Below are 21,567 nucleotides of genomic sequence, written 5' to 3'. Positions count from 1 at the left end.
AGAGCCTGTCATATGAATTATGAATTACACTTTCTACTTCCTGAGGTTGATTTAAACATAAATAATACATGTACAGTGCTCAGCAGTGTCCAATATATAGTAAGTGCTCAATTCACTAATTATATTAGTCCCTTCTAGGCCTAACTCAGCCATTATCTTCTTTATGATTGCATCTTAAAACAGATTACTAATTACTAAAGCACCCTGTTCTTTTTTCTTGTAAATGTAACTCTCTTTAACATGAATCTCCATAGATGTCTTAAGTAATAACTGATATTCCAAGAAAAAAAATCTGAAAAGCTTATGGTTTATAATTTGCAAGTCCTAATTTAACCAAAACCTGCAACTAGATCCCCTTATGCTAATATGTTTCCTAACTTTGTCACCGCAAATGAATGAGTTGTGGGCAGGGATCATGTTTATTATAGTTTTTGCACTTGGCAAGGTACTTGACTTATGTGCTTGTATATAATTAGCATTCAACACATGTTTATAAACTGACAAATAAATATAGGAGTAAATAAAAATTGTCAACTAATATTCTTTTGTATTTCATTCTTTTTAAAAATGGCTTTTATCACCATAATCATTTTTTAAAATGCTACCAAGTGCAAAACTGTGTCAAAGAGATTGGGTGCTAGACATTTGATAACTGAATGGATGTAGCTAGTTTTCATTGCTTCATTTAGAGCATGAACACTACTCTGGATAATTTTTATACATTTATTGTGTTCTGCATGCATGAGTGCGCAGTCGCTTCAGTCATAGCTGACTCTTTGCACCCTTATGAACTAGAGCCCTCCACGCTTCTTTGTCCATAGTATTTTCCAGGCCAGGATATTGAAGTGGGTTGTCATTTCCTTCTCCAGGGCATCTTCCTAACTCAGGGATCAAACCCATGTCTCCTGCATTGTAGGCAGATTCTTCACCCATTGAGCCACCTGGGAAGCCCTTTTGTGTTCTGGCAGGCCTTAAATATGACTGCTATTTTTCCTTATTTCTTCCAGTAATATCTCATGCTATATCTATATTATGTGTATAGTTGGTCTTCTATATTTAAGGATTCTGGAATTGCAAATATGCCTTTTTTCGAAATTCAATTTGTAACTCCAGGATCCATACTTGCTGCACATTTTCAGTCATTCAAGACAAGTGCCGAACAGGAGAACGTTTGTGATTCCTGATGTGTTCTTGCTCAGGTGAGATCAAAGAAGATGATGCAATGCCTTCATTTTCCAGCTTTCATACTGTAAATTAGTGTCCTTTTGAGGGTCTTTTAGGGCTATTTTTTCATATGTTTTGTGTTGTTTTTTTTTTTTCATAATTTTGCTGTTTAAATGGCTCCCAAGGATAAAGCTCAAGTGCAGTCCAGTGTTACCAAGTGCCAGTAGGCTATGATGTTTTTTAAAGAGAAATTATATGAGTTAGGACGAAACAAAAAAGATCTTCATGACCCCAGATAATCACAATGGTGTGATCACTCACATAGAGCCAGATATCCTGGAATGTGAAGTCAAGTGGGCCTTAGGAAACATCACTATGAACAAAGCTGGTGGAGGTGATTGAATTGCAGTTGAGCTATTTCAAATCCTAAAAGATGATGCTGTGAAAGGGCAGCACTCAATATGCCAGCAAATTTGGAAAACTCAGCAGTGGCCACAGGACTGGAAAAGGTCAGTTTTCATTCCAATCCCAAAGAAAGGCAATGCCAAAGAATGTTCAAACTACTGCACAATTGCACTCATCTCACACGCTAGTAAAGTAATGCTCAAAATTCTGCAACCCAGGCTTCAACAATACATGAACCATGAACTTCCAGATGTTCAAGCTGGTTTTCGAAAAGGCAGAGGAACCAGAGATCAAATTGCCAACATCCTCTGGATCATCGAAAAAGCAAGAGAGTTCGAGAAAAACATCAAATAGTATTCTGCTTTATTGACTATGCCAGAGCCTCACTGTGTGGATCACAATAAAATGTGGAAAATTCTGAAAGAGATGGGAATACTAGAACACCTGACCTGCCTCTTGAGAGACCTGTATACAAGTTAGGAGGCAACAGTTAGAACTGGACATGGAACAACAGACTGGTTCCAAATAGGGAAAGGAGTACCTCAAGGCTGCATATTGTCACCCTGCTCATTTAACTTATATGCAGAGTACATCATGAGAAATGCTGGGCTGGATGAAGCACAAGCTGGAATCAAGATTGCCAAGAGAAATATCAATAACCTCAGACATGCAGATGATACCACCCTTACAGGAGAAAGTGAAGAAGAACTAAAGAGCTCTTGATGAAAGTGAAAGAGGAGAGTGAAAAAGTTGGCTTACAGCTCAACATTCAGAAAACTAAGATCATGGCATCTGGGTTCATCACTTCATGGCAAATAGATGGGGAAACAGTGGAAATAGCGTCAGACTTTATCTTTCTGGGCTCCCAAATCACTGTAGATGGTGACTGCAGCCATGAGATTAAAAGATGCTTGCTCCTTGGAAGAAAAGTTATGACCAACCTAGACAGCATATTAAAAAGCATAGACATTACTTTGCCAGCAAAGGTCCATCTAGCCAAGGCTATGGTTTTTCCAGTAGTCATATATGGATGAGGGTTGGACTATAAAGAAATCTGAGTGCCGAAGAATTCGAAATGCTTTTGAACTGTGGTGTTGGAGAAGACTCTTGAGAGTTCCTTGGACTGCAAGGATATCCAAATTCTAATGGAAATCAGTCCTGAATATTCATTGAAAGGACTAAAGTTGAAGCTGAAACTCCAATACTTTGGCCACCGGATGCAAAGAGCTGACTCATTGGAAAATACCCTGATACTGGGAAAGATTGCAGGTGGGAGGAGAAGGGGATGACAGAGTATGAAATGGTTGGATGGCATCACCTACTCAATGGAGATGAGTTTGGGTAAACTCAGGGAGTTGGTGGTGGACAGGGAGGCCTGGCATGCTGCAGTCCATGGGGTCGCAAAGCGTTGAACACGACTGAGTGATTGAACTGAACTGAACATGAGTTAGGTAAGCTTCATTCAGACCTGAGTTATAATACCATTGGCAATGAGCTCAATGCTAATGAATGAATGTGATTCAGTGTTCGATGCTGCTTTTTCAAGTTAAAAAGAAACACATAAAAATGTATTGATTGTTTGATCAAAATGTAACCAGAGGATCATAGGAATCTAATCCTGCATTTCTTCGGAGAAATCATTCAGTATTTTCTAATTCAATGTTCATGGCGACTTATAGATCATAACAGCAAATAATGATAATTAATTATACCATTCATGATGATTAACATTTAGTAATCTTGTATAAGTTCCTAGAGCAATGTAGAGATGATTGGAATCGGATTGGCTTGTGGGATCCTATGATACTTTCTGTACCTCCCAATACCTTTTGGTATCAGGAGATTGAATATCATGTCAGGTCCAGCTTCCAGGAGTATAAATTTGATCAAATTTTTACATACTATATCTCAGTTTTGCCCCATACCTACTACCTTTGCCATAACTATTCATACTCTGTAACAAGCAATGGAACATCATTTGCAGAGATGAGATGAATATATAATTTTTGACCATGAAATTTCTTTGTCCCCATGGATCTTATCAGATGTTCAACTTGGCCTTCATTTTACAGCAGCCAATGATTACAGTAAAAAGACTGTTTCTATCTTTTCATCATAAAACAAGACCTACATAACCAATGTAGAAGAGATATATATGATAAAAGGAAGTGTAGAATGTTAAAAATGAATAGAAGAAACTGGAAATAGAACTGCCATATGACCCAGCAATCTAACTGCTGGGCATACACTCTGAGGAAACCAGAATTGAAAGAGACACGTGTACCCCAATGTTCATCACAACACTGTTTACAATAGCTAGGACATGGAAGTAACCTAGATGTCCACTGGCAGATGAATGGATAAGAAAACTGGTACATATACACAATGGAATATTACTCAGCGATTAAAAAGAATGAATTTGAATCAGTTCTAATGAGGTGGATGAAACTGGAGCCTATTATACAGAGTGAAGTAAATCAGAAAGAAAAACACCAATACAGTATAATAACGGATATATATGAATTTTAGAAAGATGGTAACGATGATCCTATATGCGAGACAGCAAAAGAGACACAGATGTATAGAATAGTCTTTTGGACTGTGGGAGAAGCCGAGGGTGGGATGATTTGGAAGAATAGCACTGAAACATGTATATTACCATATGTGAAATAAATCACCAGTCCAGGTTCAATGCATGAGACAGGACACTCATGGCCGGTGCACTGGGATGACCCTGAGGGATGGGATGGGGACAGAGGTAAGAAGGGGGTTCAGGATGGGGAACACATGTACACCCATGGCTGAGTCCAATATTGTAAAGTAATTAGGCTCCAATTAAAATAAATATATTTTTTAAAAAAGGAATAGAAATGCCATTCAAGGAGAGAGAAGCAGATTAGCACAGACTGAATTTATTCCAATGTGCCTTAATGTAGATGTTCAATAAAACTAAGTTCATTTCTTCTTGAAAATTCCCCCTTTCAAAATCTCTGCAACACAATGCAAACAAACATAAAGAAATGTCTATCTCTAACCCTGTTCATCTCCTACTTTGTACTGTTTTATAATGTAATTTAGTTATGGGAAAATTATAAAACAAGAAGTATTTCAGATCTTCTGTGAGTACATGCACACACACATACACATACACATCAAGGATAGTGGATTTAGTGGAAAGAGTTCTAAGCCAGGAGAAAAGGGTTAGGATCTAATCACCTGTGAACTGCAAACTATTGGCTTTTTAGGGAACCTATAGTCACTCTCTATGATATGTTTGCTATGTGTTTGCAGGTTAGGTAGGGTTAACTTTTTTTTTTAATTAAAGTATAGTTGACTTGCAATATTATATTAGCTTCAGGTGTACAGGGCTTCCCTTGTGGCTCAGCTGATGAAGAATCCACCTGCAATGTGGGAGACTTGGGTTCAGTCCCTGGGTTGGCAGGATCCCCTGGAGAGGGAAAAGGCTACCCACTCCAGTATTTTGACCTGGAGAATTCCAGGGACTGTATAATCCATGCAGTTGTAAAGAGTCAGACATGACTGAGTGACTTTCACTTTCAGGTGTACAACATAGTGATTTAATATTTTTATAGTTTATGCATATACGATATTATTAACTATATTCTCTGTGGTATACATTATATCCTTGTGACTTATTTATTTCATAACTTGTTGTTTGTACCTTTTAATCCCTTTCACCTGTTTTCTTCATCCTCTGATCCTCCTTCCTCTGGCAAATGCGAGTTAGTTCTCTGCATCTGCGAGGGTTAAATTCTTTACTGTGATTTTCCATTTCAACACACCAGCTGAGAGAAACAAATGCTGTATCAGGCCAAGAACTACAAAGCAGAAAGTGAATTTATATATTTTTCTCCCTAAATCCCATCATTGGAAAGACATCTAAGTTCTTAGGATTCATACACTGAGAAGAGCCCGTAACCTCTATAGCTCTACATTATATAAATGTGAGAGAAAGAGACCAACATTCAACAATTATATTTATCCAGTTTTGTGTCACTGATTATTTTGGCTTGCTTTGACTAAAAGAGGAGTGAATAGGAACTCTTTGTCAAGAGGGATATGAACCTAGAATTCATAGGAGAGTGTGTTAGGTAGATTAACAGATGGAATGAATAGTTTGTTTCTACCCATAACATCATTGAAACATTTGTCTGATTTGAAGACCACCTAATGACTTGGCAGTTTACTTTGGCAACAGAACTTTCTGAGATGGGAAAATAAAATGTAAAAGTGGTCATAGTTCTCACCTCTTTATCAGCTATAGTAGTAAATTCAAGATTTAAAATTTGTAGTCAAATATGGAATTTTATAGAACACAATATGAATCCCAAAATAGACACCAGGAAAAATATTTTTCACCTCTATGACTCTATAGTAAAGGTGATCTCAGATTTAATAGTTATTCCAAAAGAAACGGAGGAAACAGTTCATTATGAAACACAATAATATAACAAATTGTGGGAGGATTGTCATTTCAATGAACAGAATGAACACTAGTATTTATTTACCAAATATGTGGCCAATCATGTTTAACTGAAGTTATTATTGCAGTGAGAAGAAATAATAATTTAACTTCTAAGGAGTTTTAATTGACAGTATTATATTTGTGCAATGTATATCGACTATAGGACAAGAGAAGTTTTTATAATTACGTGCTGAAAAATGAAAGTATCAATATAAGCTCTATGAATCATGTAAATAATAACATAACAATATAGTTAAGTGGAAAGAGTTTCCTCACTAGGTCCATATAGCTTAGAAAAATATAATTTCATTAAAATGTCACATACTTATCATCTCTCTCCCTAACCTATCTTTTATAATTTTCCTCATTTTCTCTATATTCCATTATTTCATCATCTCTAATTAGTAAGAACTAAAATTTAAGGATATCTTTGCATCATCCACTATGGTCCTTAATGTCACCTCAATACGGAAGTTGTGATCCTTTGGAGGATTCCCTTTAGAAAGAAACAGGACTCTTTATAAGATGATATAAGATGTTTTTTGAAGACACATACTTACAACCAATTATTTAACATATAATTTTCAGTTATTTCTATGAAGTGCTTGGGGTATTATCCCATTTTGTCTCCACAAGCACTTCCATTTGCAAGAGATTTTTCCCCTTCAGAATCATTATTCAACAAATATTGATTGCATGTTGCAGGCAAACATGATACTGTATAAGATAATATGGCAGATGCCAAGGGAATACACACCTGGACCTGATTCCAGTGGGAAAAGGAAACAAGCACTTAAAATCTTATCTAACTTGCGCTACAGGGTGTGAAATGTCCTAAGAGTCAAAAGTAAACTTTGAGAGAGAGAAATTCTCTAGATAGATAGGCTGTAATGGAAGGAGGAAAATTTTTATTCTAAGTGAAATTTGGATATCCTAAAAAAAATAAATTAAAAAAGAGATATTCAGAATATACAGAAGGAATTTATCTAATATAGCTGAAGTATAGACTAGCTGAAGAGAAGTAGTGGATGATAAGAGTGGAAAACCATGTAGAACACAAATACCAAATCACTGGAGTGTCAATGTTTCAATATTCAAACTTGAGTAAAGTTTGAACTTTATTTTATAGGTAATGAAGAATCACATTTTGAATTCTCTCTAAAACCAATTTTGCATTTCCAGAATTTAGTAAAAAACATATATATATTTATACTCATTAAAATAGAGCCTTTACTCCAAACTATAACTCTTCTTTTTGTTTCAGATTTTTCATTATTCGTATACTGCTTCATATGTGATCTACAATATACACACTAGGTAAGTTCTTTGGTCATCTGGTTTCCATGAGCAACTGTCCAACTGAACTGTAGGTGTAGGTGTCAATTTGTTCATGTAAAAATATTTACCTTTTTTCAAGGGAAGTTTGGGAGTTAAATCCTCCAGAAGTAGAGGATTCTGTCCTGCAGTACGCGGCCTGGGGTGTCCAAGGGCAGCAGCTGGTAAGTACAGGCATTAATATGCACCAAACACTGTCAGCCAGGGCCCTATGGAAAATGCTTACAGAAGCCACTGTCTCATAAAAGTTGTCCTATTTTATGGATGTTTTCCATTTACTTTATATATTTTATCTAATACTCCAATTTAAGAATATACCAAACAGTACCAACACTATGTTGTCAATTAATTAAATAGTAAAAATTTATAGATTAATGTGTGATTAAACTGCTAGTTGATAATGAAACCCAGAAGAAATCCAAGAATATGAAGGCCAGTTCTGCAAAATTCCGGTTACATAATGTTTTATTTATTCTTAAAGCATTGTTCAGAGCAAAAATTTAAGATAGAAGTCTACACTTGACAGTGTTCTCTTAAGAAAAGATTTTTTCATCATCATAATTTGAATTAATTTTGAAATTATCACAAGTTCAAAAAGAGAATGATTGATGTTAAAGCAGTTTGAGCTTCATGATATTCTTGTACATGTTTCATGCCGGCCTGGATATAGGCTTTAAGGGCAGACTGCTCAGAAAGTGGTATTGCTTGTTTGCATGGCTTGCACACGGTCAAAAGTAGTACAAATGGCCAAACTGATTTCTGTTTTGTGTGTGTGTTTATACGCCTACTAGCAACAATGTGAGAATTCCCATTGTTCCATATCCTCATCAATACCTAGTTTTTCCAGGCTGTCATATTTTTTGTTAATAATGACATTATTGCTTCTTCATTCCAATTTCTATACTTTTTATTTTATTAAAATCTTTTTGCACTAGCTAACCTACAGATGTGTCTAGTTATGGTGTGATAGTTTCTTTTTTGTGGAAAGATTTTTTTAAATTATTTTATTATGACTGTAAGATTAAGGTTTTGGTAATCTATGCAAATATAAAATCCCATTTCACCTAAATTTTCAAATGTTTATCATAATATATTTAAATTATCTGTTTTTTTAATCTTTACTTTTGTTTGTTTTGTTTCTGTATTTATTTTTTCATGTTTTCTAATATTATTTGTAGGTTCTGTCCTCTCTTTTTTCATGGTCAGCTTTGGTTGATATTTATAAATTTCACATTTGTCTTGTCAAAAAGCCAAATATTGAATTGATTTTATCCTTCCTAGTATAATGTTAGTGTTTCCTTTTTCTTTTATAATAAATAACCGAAGACTAGAATTTTCTCTAAATTTTGCTTAATATTCATTCAAGTTTGATAGTGATATTTTTATACTAATTTGGTTTGAATATGTAGAAAATGGATCACACGTTCTTACTTCTGATGGGTTATTTTGATGTTTGTTTTCAAATTTACAAAACTATGAACTTGGATTTGAAATTGATTTCTAAATTTCAAAAGCAGGTCTCTGTCATACTGACTTTTAAAATAATGAGAGTTGATTAATGGCTTAACATAAACTTTTACAGATGTTTTCCATGTGGGAGGTACAATGTTTTATATGTACCTATTCAGTTCAGTTCAGTTCAGTCGCTCAGTAGTGTCCGACTCTTTGCGACCCCGTGAGCCTATTAGGTCTATCTTAATGCATAATTAAGTTTTTAAGGCTTTTTAAAACAAAAGTTTGTCAATAACAATGAGAGAAATACATGCGAAGTTGCCAGACAGATTTGAAGCTGCTTAAGCATCTTTATGGTTGTATTTTATAAAGAAATCCTATGTAACAGTATATTCACTGTCATATCTACTCTAAATGGTTGATAAATTATTTTAAAGACAACAAGTAGTAATTTAAAAATGAAAAAAATACTGCTGTGATTCTGTCCTCCTCAACAGAAGGCAGAAGCTACACTAAAACAGGCCTTAATCCAGGCACCCGCTTTGAAGTTGCTAAACCTAGAGAAAGCATTCCATCTATATGTCCACAAGAAGGAAGGCATAGATTTGGGAATGTTAACTTAAAGGTTGGGACCTGAACCCCAGTCAGTGGCATACTTGTCTAAGAGGCTCCACCCAACCACCTGAGGCTGGCCTCCCTGCCTTCAAAACCTTGCAGTCATTGCAAAGCTGATAAAAGACGCCTTAAAACTTGGGGGCAAACTATTTTTATTAGACACCAAGTGAAACAACTCCTGAATGGGAGAGGTCGTTTATGGATGTCTGATCAAAAGATTTTCAGATACCAAGTAATGTTTAATAAAATCCTGCCTGTTTGAGCTACAAGTGGTCTGTCATTCCAGATCTTTTTAACAATGAAACAGAAGGCAGAAGACCATATTCATAACAACAAACTAGTTATAGTTACAGCTCGGTTACAGCTTACCTGGCAAGCAGGCAGGGGCAAAGGGCAGTGGCTTCCAAGATGCAAGTGCAGGTCAACCCCTAAAGCGGTCCTGATTCCTCTTGGCTTCCCTTTTTATGGTTTCTGTCTCCTCCCTGTGGAGCCTGGTGGGTTATATCCTATGAAAAATAGGTGGTGGTTCAAGTATTCACCAGATTGTTTATGCCCAGGACCAGAGGTTATCACTCAGGTCCTCGACTTCCTCTTTTGTGGGCACTCCCTGTTCTGCTATCTTGGACTCTTTATTTTTTTCTGTTCAACTACCTGACAATTCTAATACCACAGATAATAAGCAGTGTGTTTGTCTTTATCATGTGTCTATTTTAGAGACATTTAAAACAGTGTAGGACTGTCTCTAGATCCGTTCCATTATGATAGTCCTGAAAGCTGACAGCAGAATATGCTAGATATAAAGGTGCAGGTCTGCTCCAGAGAGGGCAAGAATCATTGTGTTCATGGGCAGTGGTGAAGTGGGCAGTCACTGTAGTCCTACTCACTTTCCTCTGCTGCTGAAAGAGAGCTGGTTCATAGGGCAGAGGCAGATTCTAAACACACAAAATGTCAGAACACAGAAACCCAAGATAAGCTCATGTTTGTGGCACTAGAGAGTCCTTGGGGAAAATCTATAAATGACTCTTGTTCTCCAAGTCTGAGAGGAGAAACATTCTGTGCCTAAGTTTATGACAAAATAACAGTTTCATACTCTCAGTGAAGTAGTATAAGTTGCATGCAGTTTCTCTAATGATTCATATTTGTTATTGATTCATTATTCTTTAACATATTTGAAACAATCATAAAAGTACTAAAAGTTTATAAAAAGCATAGATCTTCTCAAGGGAGTCATTTTGCAGGTGATTGAATCCTCATACATTTCTATCTTTGAGAATATTACTTAATCTCCATATGGCTTAGTCTCCTTATCTGTAAAGTACTGACAATAGGAGTGCTTTACTAATAATGCTATCACATTTAATGTATTAATACAAAGTATTTTGAAAAATATCAAGCATATAGGATTTTAGAGGTGTTGTTTTTAAAAGATAAACAAATAAAAAACTTTGTCACTTGAATTTTAACTTCTTTAGGACTTTTGATGTCACTAAATTTTTGAAGAAATGAGGTTAAGTTCTGTGTAATGACATTTTTCAAAGTCGTTTGGGAAAGTTTGCGACAAATACCACTCTTATTGAGGTTATGTTTTGTGCAAGTAAACATAAATTCAATGTATTATCATTAAACAGTTATCTCTACAAATGGCTAATGGTCCATTTCATGTGAATGACAGGCTTTGTCAATATTTGAAGCCATCAGCAAACTCTTCAATATGATTTATCAGAGATGACCCATTGCAATTGATTTAAATGAGTCTTATAGTGTTTATAAACTAAGGACAATTCCTTTTTCATCTTTAATTCTCAGTTTCTAATATTATTTGCTATAAAATAAACCCCTGCCTATAAAGAAGAAAGGTAAGGGGTTAGGCATAATTCATAAATAAAGAAAGTCTTAATTAGAATTTAAAGGATGTAGAATTTTTTAGTAGCACTAGGTGTAGGGGAAAACAACTTGGATGGGTCTAACTACATGAAGAAAGAATCTGACACAATACAACATGTATTATTTAGAAAAGGCAGTGAATACATTACTTTAGTTGTAGCAAATGTATTATAGAAATAAATAATAGATCTTGAAACAGGAAAAGGTATATTAGTCATTCATTTGAAAAAAATTCTAGTTTAAGAAGATATAGCCTATTTCTTTTCAAAATAGCTTCATCATATGAAAGTTAAAATCACTCATTGTAAAACATTTTGAAAATTCATATAGTTCCTATAATTATATGAATTCTTCTAAATTCATACATTGGAGAAGGAAATGGCAACCCACTCCAGTACTCTTGCCTGGAGAATCCCTTGGACAAAGGGGCCTGGTGGGCTATAGTCCATGGGGTCACAGAGTCGGACATGACTAAGTGACTGACACACACACACACAAATTCATATATAAAAATTAATTATACTTACCTATAATTCCACCATAATAATTGAAAGATTTTCAAAAGAAATGAAATTTGAGCATAAGAAGGAAAAAACATTTCACTGACTAAAACATGCTATCTAGAATTAGAAAAAATAAACTCAGTTCAAACTCAGATTCTCTGTTTTTTATTTTGTGACTTATGGAAGCTTGAAAGCTTTAAGCTTGCTTGTTTAAAAAATGAAAGAAAATCATAGCTATTCTCAGTTTAAATGAGATAGGTCATATTCACAAGTTGATTTCCAGAAAACAGTATTAATCATGTATATGTGTATGTATGTGTATATATCATATATATGTGTATGTGTATTTAGAGAGAGAGAAAAGAAACTTGACTCATACAATTATGGCAGCAATGTGGTCAGCTGGAAACTCTGATAAGTTTTAGTATCACAATCTTGAGCTGCACAACTGAGGCAGAAGTTCTCCTTCAGGAAGCCTGTTTTTGCTGTTAAGGTTTTCAACTGATTAGAAAGGACAAACCATATTATTTTTTAGTTAAAGTGAACTGATTATAAATGCTAATCATACCTTTTAATTACATTCACAACAGGAGTAGTGTTTGACCAAAGAGAGACCAAAGCTTAGTCAAATTTACATATAAAATTAGCCATCACAACATAGTAAGCACACAATCAGTTCAGTTCTGTTGCTCAGTCACGTCCGACTCTTTATGACCCCATGAATCACAGCAGGCCAGGCCTCCCTGTCCATCACCAACTCCTGGAGTTCACTCAGACTCACATCCATCGAATCAGTGATGCCATCCAGCCATCTCATTCTCTGTCGTCCCCTTCTGCTGCCCCCAATCCCTCCCAGCATCAGAGTCTTTTCCAATGAGTCAACTCTTCGCATAGGGTGGCCAAAGTACTGGAGTTTCAGCTTTAGCATTATTCCTTCCAAAGAAATCCCAGGGTTGATCTCCTTCAGAATGGATTGGTTGGATCTCCTTGCAGTCCAAGGGACTCTCAGGAGTCTTCTCCATCATGACAGTTCAAAAGCATGAAGTCTTCAGAGCTCAGCCTTCTTCACAGTCCAACTCTCACATCCATACATGACCACAGGAGAAGACATAGCCTTGACTAGACGGAACTTAGTTGGCAAAGTAATGTCTCTGCTTTTGAATATGCTATCTAGGATGGCCATAACTTTTCTTCCAAGGAGTAAGCATCTTTTAATTTCATGGCTGCAGTCACCATCTGCAGTGACTTTGGAGCCCCCCACAAAAAAAGTCTGACACTGTTTCCACTGTTTCCCCATCTATTTCCCGTGAAGTGATGGGACCAGATGCCATGATCTTCATTTTCTGAATGTTGAGCTTTAAGCCAACTTTTTCACTCTCCTCTTTCACTTTCATCAAGAGGCTTTTTAGTTCCTCTTCACTTTCTGCCATGAGGGTGGTGTCATCTGCATATCTGAGGTTACTGATATTTCTCCTGGCAATCTTGATTCCAGCTTGTGTTTCTTCCAGTCCAGTGTTTCTCATGATGTACTCTGCATATAAGTTAAATAAGCAGGGTGACAATATACAGCCTTGATGTACTCCTTTTCCTATTTGGAACCAGTCTGTTGTTCCATGTCCAGTTCTAACTGTTGCTTCCTGACCTGCATACAGATTTCTCAAGAGGCAGGTCAGGTGGTCTGGTATTCCCATCTGTTTCAGAATTTTCCACAGTTTATTGTGATCCACACAGTCAAAGGCTTTGGCATAGTCAATAAAGCAGAAGTAGATGTTTTTCTGGAACTCTCTTGCTTTTTCCATGATCCAGTGGATGTTGGCAATTTGATCTCTGGTTCCTCTGCCTTTTCTAAAACCAGCTTGAACATCAGGAAGTTCACGGTTCACGAATTGCTGAAGCCTGGCTTGGAGAATTTTGAGCATTACTTTACTAGCATGTGAGATGAGTGCAATTGTGTGGTAGTTTGAGCATTCTTTGGCATTGCCTTTCTTTGGGATAAGAATGAAAACTGACCTTTTCCAGTCCTGTGGCCACTGCTGAGTTTTCCAAATTTGCTGGCATATTGAGTGCAGCACTTCGACAGCATCATCTTTCAGGATTTGAAATAGCTCAACTGGAATTCCTTCACCTCCACTAGCTTTGTTCGTAGTGATGCTTTCTAAGGCCCACTTGACTTCACATTCCAGGATGTCTGCCTCTAGATGAGTGATCACACAATTGTGATTATCTGGGTCATGAAGATCTTTTTTGTACAGTTCTTCTGTGTATTCTTGCCACCTCTTAATATCTTCTGCTTCTGTTAGGTCCATACCATTTCTGTCCTTTTCGAGCCCATCTTTGCATGAAATGTTCCCTTGGTATCTCTAATTTTCTTGAAGAGCTCTCTAGTCTTTCCCATTCTGTTCTTGTCCTCTATTTCTTTGCATTGATCGCTGAAGAAGGCTTTCTTATCTCTTCTTGCTATTCTTTGGATCTCTGCATTCAGATGCTTATATCTTTCCTTTTCTCCTTGTCTTTCACCTCTCTTCTTATCACAGCTATTTGTAAGGCCTCCCCAGACAGCCATTTTGCTTTTTTGCATTTCTTTTCCATGGGGATGGTCTTGAACCCTGTCTCCTGTGCAATGTCATGAACCTCATTCCATAGTTTATCAGGCACTCTATCAGATCTAGGCCCTTAAATCTATTTCTCACTTCCACTGTATAATCATAAGGGATTTGATTTAGGTCATACCTGAATGGTCTAGCGGTTTTCCCTACCATCTTCAATTTGAGTCTGAATTTGGCAATAAGGAGTTCATGATCTGAGCCACAGTCAGCTCCTGGTCTTGTTTTTGTTGACTGTATAGAGCTTCTCCATCTTTGGCTGCAAAGAATATAATCAGTCTGATTTCGGTGTTGACCATCTGGTGATGTCCATGTGTACAGTCTTCTCTTGTGTTGTTGGAAGAGGGTGTTTGCTATGACCAGTGCATTTTCTTGCAAAACTCTATTAGTCTTTGCCCTGATTCATTCTGCATTCCAAGGCCAAATTTGCTTGTTACTCTAGGTGTTTCTTGACTTCCTACTTTTGCATTCCAGTCCCCTATAATGAAAGGACATCTTCTTTGGGTGTTTCTTCTAAAAGGTCTTGTTGGTGTTCATAGAACCGTTCAACTTCAGCTTCTTCAGCATTACTGGTTGGAGCATAATTACACAATAAATGATATTTATTCATTTGATTCTCACTTATCCTTTCATGTATTAACATAATTAGTGCAGAATTTCATCTCTTTCCCCTAAAACATTTTACAGCTTATTTTCTAATATCCCTTCTTCAGTGGCTAGCCACTCTAATTCACACCTGCAGAGATATGGTTAATAATGCAGATCCTTAACAGCTGCCACAAGCTTATGGAATGTCACTGAAGTGTCACAGAGTGCCACTGATGCGACTCACAGGCTGTGACTCAGGTGTCGCATCATCTGACTCCTGACACTCATCACAGCACACAGCACAGACTTTGCTCTGCCTGAACTAAACTCTATAATTTGCACAGGGTGACACAGGGCTGCTGTATGTTCTAAGACATTTCCCTTTCTATACCCAGCCATTGTTTTCTTTTCATCAGAACTCTTTGTCAAAGACTTTCCATCCTCTTTGACAATTTTTTCCACAATATGTCTACATCTAAGTGAATTGCTTACTCCTCAATAGTCTAACATTCTATATATAGGTCTTTAGTTTCTTTAGGCAGATATATTCCTAAGTATTTTATTCTTTTCATTGCAATGGTGAATGGAATTGTTTCCTTAATTTCTCTTTCTATTTTCTCGTTATTAGTGCATAGGAATGCAAGGGATTTCTGTGTGTTGATTTTATATCCTGCAACTTTACTATATTCATTGATTAGCTCTAGTAATTTTCTGGAGGAGGCTTTGGAGTTTTCTATGTAGAGGATCATGTCATTTGCAAACAGTGAGAGTTTTACTTCTTCCTTTCCAATTTGGATTCCTTTTATTTCTTTTTCTGCTCTGATTGCTGTGGCCAAAACTTCCAAAAGTGGCGGATTCATGTGGATGTATGGCAAAACCAATACAGTATTGTAAAGTAATTAACCTCCAATTAAAATAAATAAATCTATATTTAAAAAAAGAATAAGTATGGTTCTGGCACAACAGGCAAAAAAAAAAAATCTAACATTCTTGTTTTTTACCTCAAATTTTAAATATTTTATATTATTTATATACATTGCTATATTCCACCACTGAGCTATAGTCATTTCCAGGGCAGACGGAATAAAGAATATGCTAAATGTCTCTGACCTTGCTCTCTGTTCTGTTTTTCTCTCATCTTCCATCCCCTCTTCCTCCTTCATAAAAATTCATTTAGCACAAGGCAAAAGGCTTATTTAATAAGAAACTAATGAAAGATAACTGTTGTCTCCATGGATAATGGGATGCCAAAGAAGGTTTTGAGAATGGCATAATATCAAAAGATATCATACATGAAAAGATATCATACATGAAAAGACACGTTTGGCAGGAAAGTTTATAACAGTGTGTAGGTAACTAAAGGCAAAGAGCTAGATTTAGAGGCCATTAGTATAATCTAGCACTGATTTGATAAGAAACAATATATTTAAGAGATGAATAAATCAAGATTTAAACTGAGAAACTTTGCTTGCAGTTGAAAAATAAAAATATAAAGTATTTACTATATATAAATTATATGTGTATTTCTATACATTTTACAAATAAACTCATTTAGACTCCTAATTTATTTAAGCCACTTTACTGAATACAAATAAAAATTGATGCATGCTAAAGGCTGTACTTTGCATTGAATACATACAAAAGACTGTACATATTTAATGTATAAAACTTGATGAGATGAAAATAAGTAAACACCACGAAAGCATCACCACCGTCAACAACGTAAACATATCTGTCACCTCTAAAAGATTTTTACTGCTCTCTACTTTTTCATGTGATAAGAACACAACATAAGATAGATTCCTTGTTAGATACTGCTAGTATTTCTTTCAGTCTATTTAGGGTAAAATAAAATCACCATACCTGTTCTTTCAATGGCATAAAGCTTTAAACATATTCAGTGTGTTACTTAATTTATCACAACTTAGGTGTTGAAAGAAATCACATTTCTGCACGTTATTATCTATATTTCTGAAAAACATAATGTTAGGTAATTCTCCAAATATAAACTGTTGCTGTTGGTTAGTCACTGAGTGGTGTCTGATTCTTTGCAACCCCATGGACCGTAGCCTGCCAGGCTCCTATGTCCATGCGATTTCCCAGACAAGAATCCTAGAGTGGGTTGCCGTTTCCTTTTCCAGGGGCTCTTTCAGACCTGGGCAGGTAGATAGTTTACCACTGAGCCACCATGGAAGCCCTTCCAAATACGAATACAAAACTATCAAATTTTCTATCACCTGCATTTTTACCTACGAGATATTTACCTTAAAATTGTATTAAAATCTTAAGTGATTAGCAAGGGTTCTTTGCCTCTAGAACAGTTTCAATTTCTTTGGCGTAACTTGCTTACATTTTAATTAATAAACATTTTGAACTATTTTATTGACTTTACAGGTTGACCTTAATCCTTCTTGGTTTAAAGGCAGATGTGTAAGGTAGCATTTTTCAAACATGTCATTGAGATCTCATGTCCCCCACTATAAATCAACACGATTTTGCTTCATATATTGGTATCTCTTTTTTTCCAGTATAAAAGTGATCATTTTAAATATCATTAAGATATATTCAAGAGATATATGATAAGCATTTGCAAATGTAAGATATACATGTGCATACTCATAGGTACATTCACTCCCTGCTGCTGGTGTCATGTACATTTTGAAAAAAGGTCATGGTTTAGAGTCCCAGCATACCAGCATACCAGAGGGGACATAGAAATAAAGAAAAGCAACCACTGAGAGTCAAGTTCTGTGTGTGTGTGCTCTGTCACTTCACTGGTGTTGCTTCAGTGGTGTCTGAAGCTTTGCAACCCCATGGACTATAGCCTGCCAGTCTTCTCTGTCCATGGGATTCTCGAGGCAAGAATACTGGAGTGGATTGCATGCCCTTCTTCGGGGGATCTTCCCATCCCAAGGATCAAACCTACATCTCCTCTGTCTCCTGCATTGCAGGTGGATTCTTTACCCACTGAGCCATCTGGGAAGCTGAAACAACATCTATTTCAAGTTAATTTTTGCTGTGTTGTGTGTGGTATGGTGCTTTTTCCTAGTGAGTACTTTGGTGCAGGAAATCTTCCAGGAAATTTACACCATAACATCTTCAAGTGTTTGGAGTGATAAACTTTTCTCATATAAATGAAGCTGGACCTTTTTAAAAAACTGTATTTATTTTCACTAGTGGCAAGAAGTGAAAGCAAGATGACTTTTTCATTTCATCTGGAACAAAATTAGTTTGTATTTTTATTTCCATGAGATAATAAAAGCAGTGATTCTTACTACATGCTAGTACTAGATATACCTAAGGTCTATTGGGTCTCACTTCAAGTTTGGGATAAGAAAAATCAGTATCAAGAAGTATACTATTTTTCTATAATCAATATTTTGACTAGTAGTAACTGATGAATAATTGGGTCTTTAAAAAAATCACAACAAAAATACCCTTAAAATATCTCAAACATTTTGATTGATACTTTTGCATTGTATTCAAGTACATGTTTACATTAATGTATCATGTTGGCAGGGGTTCCCTGATGGCTCAGCAAGTAAAGAATCTGCCTGCAATCCAGGAGACATAGGAGATGTAGGTTCCATCCCTGGGTCAGGAAGACACCCTGAAGGAGGAAATGGCAATCCAATCCAGTATTCTTTCCTGAAAAATACCATGGACAGAGGATTCTTGCTGGCTACAGTCCATAGGGCCATAAGGAGTTGGACAGGATGGAGTGACTGAATGCATACTCCCACATACCTACATACATCATGTAGGCAAATGTGACAGGAAGTACATTCTCACATAAGTAAAATAATAGTGTAAGTGTATATGTGGAAAGCTATGTAATTACAATATATAATTTAAAGGAAAAGTAATTTCCACTACTATCCAATATAAATCTCTTAGTGTCTTCTAAATATTTAAGCAGCATATCTATGACTTTTCTACCAAATTAACAGATTTCCAAAAGAAATGGAAAATGAAATTCTTATGCTTTATGAGCACATATTTCAGATTATTTTCTTCCAGTTAAGTATTGCTTATTTCAGTGTAAGGAGAAAACTTAGCAACTCATGTACTGTTAGCTATACTTGTATTGCTTTTAAAAGGTTAACACTGGCCGTATTAGAAGCCGCTTGGTAAGTAAGAGGTGACTTGACTTTGATGACTGCCTTGGTCTATAAACAAACTCTTTGACTGCTTTGGTTTTTAAACAAATTCTCTGAAAGCAAGAGTTCAAATTCTGTAATTCTCATAGCATGTATAGTTGTATATTGAGCTATGGAGTTAGCAGCATGAATTTTCCATTGAAAATAATAAAAAAGAAACTGCTTAGAGAAGATGTTGTAACCTGTGCTAGTATGTGAAAAAGAAGATTGTTAGATACTGACAGTTATAAGTGAGGCCAGCCCTGACTTAGATTTAGAGAGTGACTAGAAATATTACCAAACTTATATCTAATAATAATAATATTAATAACTAAACACAAGAAAAGAACACCATCAGTTCATGGTATGCCATTTGAGAATACCATTTATGTATGCTGTATTTATTCAACATTTGGAAAAATCAAATGGAAGTCAATACCATATATATAAAGTGCCAATTTTAATGACAGAACATCTAAATTTTACTTATCTCTTCCAAGGGGAGGTGGTAGTCTTTATTCTGATTTAAAGTGCTTCATTTGGTTTAACCAGTATGAATTATAAAATTTTATAGAGCTTTTTACTAGGTCTTATGAACTTGTTACTTATTAGGTGTATAAATAGTATAATATCTATTCTAAAACTCAAAGGAAATAGACTTAAAGATGAGAATACTCACCTTTGGAAACACCTACAACAGGAAAATTGTAACATGGGCCTCACCTTGCAGGGGGAGTCCTCTCTGAGGTGACGGAGCAATTTCTTGGAGGCAGTAACCAACCACCTGAGTTTTGGAGTTATATACCAAGATTTAGACCATTACTTAAAGGCATCTTCTGGACTATAAGGAAGTTCTCAATTTGAAAAGAAATAGAGTAGACTGGTATGGAATCATGCTTGAATTATTTTGTTTATACTTTTAATAAAAGAAGCTCATAATTTATACATTATTTCCAAATATCTCATCTTTTGAAAAAAATAAACTATAAATATAAAATATGTCAGCAGACTTGAACTAGAATGAATAACCATAAAAATTCTCTGTAATAAAAACTATGTTTCCCTTAACTTACATTTAAACAATTTTGAGTTATTTAGTAATAATAAGATAAATGCAACAGCCATATCTTTTTCCCCTATTTGTTTGTTTTCCAACATATAGAACAATTTCTGTGGCACTTCTTGTCTCATGCTGCTCCTAATGTGGAATTAAATAATATATTATGGTGTTAGAGCTAGAAACATTCTAGGACTGCAGATTTTTAAACTAAAAATGTAGATCGTACATAATCCAATGAACTGACTACTTTGAACAGATCCTGCTAAGCAGACCATTTGAATGGAATAGCAACATAGATGATGATCAGTGAAGGTTTTTAAATATTAGACTCTTTCTGTTTCATTGCAGCTAAGGTCTTGTATATCTATTATTCTTACTTTTAACCATACAGGGTTATTCAACAGTGCTGCCAAGTCATACTCCCTTAACGAGTATGACTAAATAAAAATTTTAATAATAAGATTATAGTGGTGTTTATCGTAAGATATGAAGCCATCCTATACAAACCCTGAGGTATGAAGATTCCAATTAGGAAAAGTTCAGTATTCTAGTGATTTGCTGTTTTTTCATAAAGTGGCATGAAGAGAACTCTCTGAGCAAACTGGTCTACGTTGATGTCAAGATTCCTCATGTCAGAAATAATTCCAGGTATCCTTCTGTGATGTGGTAGAGGAACCCTCCCCTTGATCTCCTTCTTAAGAACAACAAAGATACTGAACATGTGAAAAGAAACTCTATATTTTATGATACTATGAATCGACCACATCCTAAACTATTGTCTCTAAGGAACATGAAGTAATGATTCTCCAGAGCCAGAAAAAAGTTGAAAGCAAATATACTCTTTAGCAGATTTCAGAAACTCAGAGAAAGAGTCAAATTGACAATTTTGGCTGGTAATTTCAATGCTTGTCTTATAAAAGATATAGTCTTATGGAAAATCCATATAGTTATATGGAAAATCAGTAAGGATATAAAAAATTTGATCAACACAATCAATCATGACACAGTACCCAACAATTACAGAATACAGGGCATTTTTAAATGCACTTAAAGTGGTCTTAGAACAAGTCTCAAAAAGTATAGAAATGGGATTCAAGAAAAGTATGTTCTTGGGCCATAAAAGAATTAAATTAGAAATCAAAAATAAACATAAACCACACACACACGTATACAAACACACATTTTTAATGGGCCATGAGTTTATCCAATAAGAAATATAGTATCTATCCATTCTAAATATAGAATTTATCTTGTGGATATATCATACCTATGTCTAAACATCAGAAAACTTACTGTAATATTATTTATAATTAAAAAAACAGTAAAAGAATAG

The 21,567-nt window shown here is 35.5% G+C and overlaps 1 protein-coding gene across 2 annotated transcripts in view; it reads left to right on the top strand.

Annotated features, from left to right (window-relative positions):
- The window catches only part of DPP10 (dipeptidyl peptidase like 10), a 771,622-nt gene that overhangs the window by 598,087 nt on the left and 151,968 nt on the right, over positions 1 to 21,567 (top strand). For both annotated transcript variants that reach the window (XM_005676208.3, XM_005676210.2), the window contains exons 6-7: positions 7,320 to 7,372; positions 7,473 to 7,554. In XM_005676208.3, the coding sequence (XP_005676265.1) occupies positions 7,320 to 7,372; positions 7,473 to 7,554 (135 nt within the window). The remainder of the gene's footprint in view (positions 1 to 7,319; positions 7,373 to 7,472; positions 7,555 to 21,567) is intronic.

The sequence above is a fragment of the Capra hircus genome, chromosome 2, assembly GCF_001704415.2.
Source record: "Capra hircus breed San Clemente chromosome 2, ASM170441v1, whole genome shotgun sequence".
Taxonomy (NCBI): Eukaryota; Metazoa; Chordata; class Mammalia; order Artiodactyla; family Bovidae; genus Capra; species Capra hircus.
This window is presented reverse-complemented; position numbering and strand designations above follow the sequence as displayed.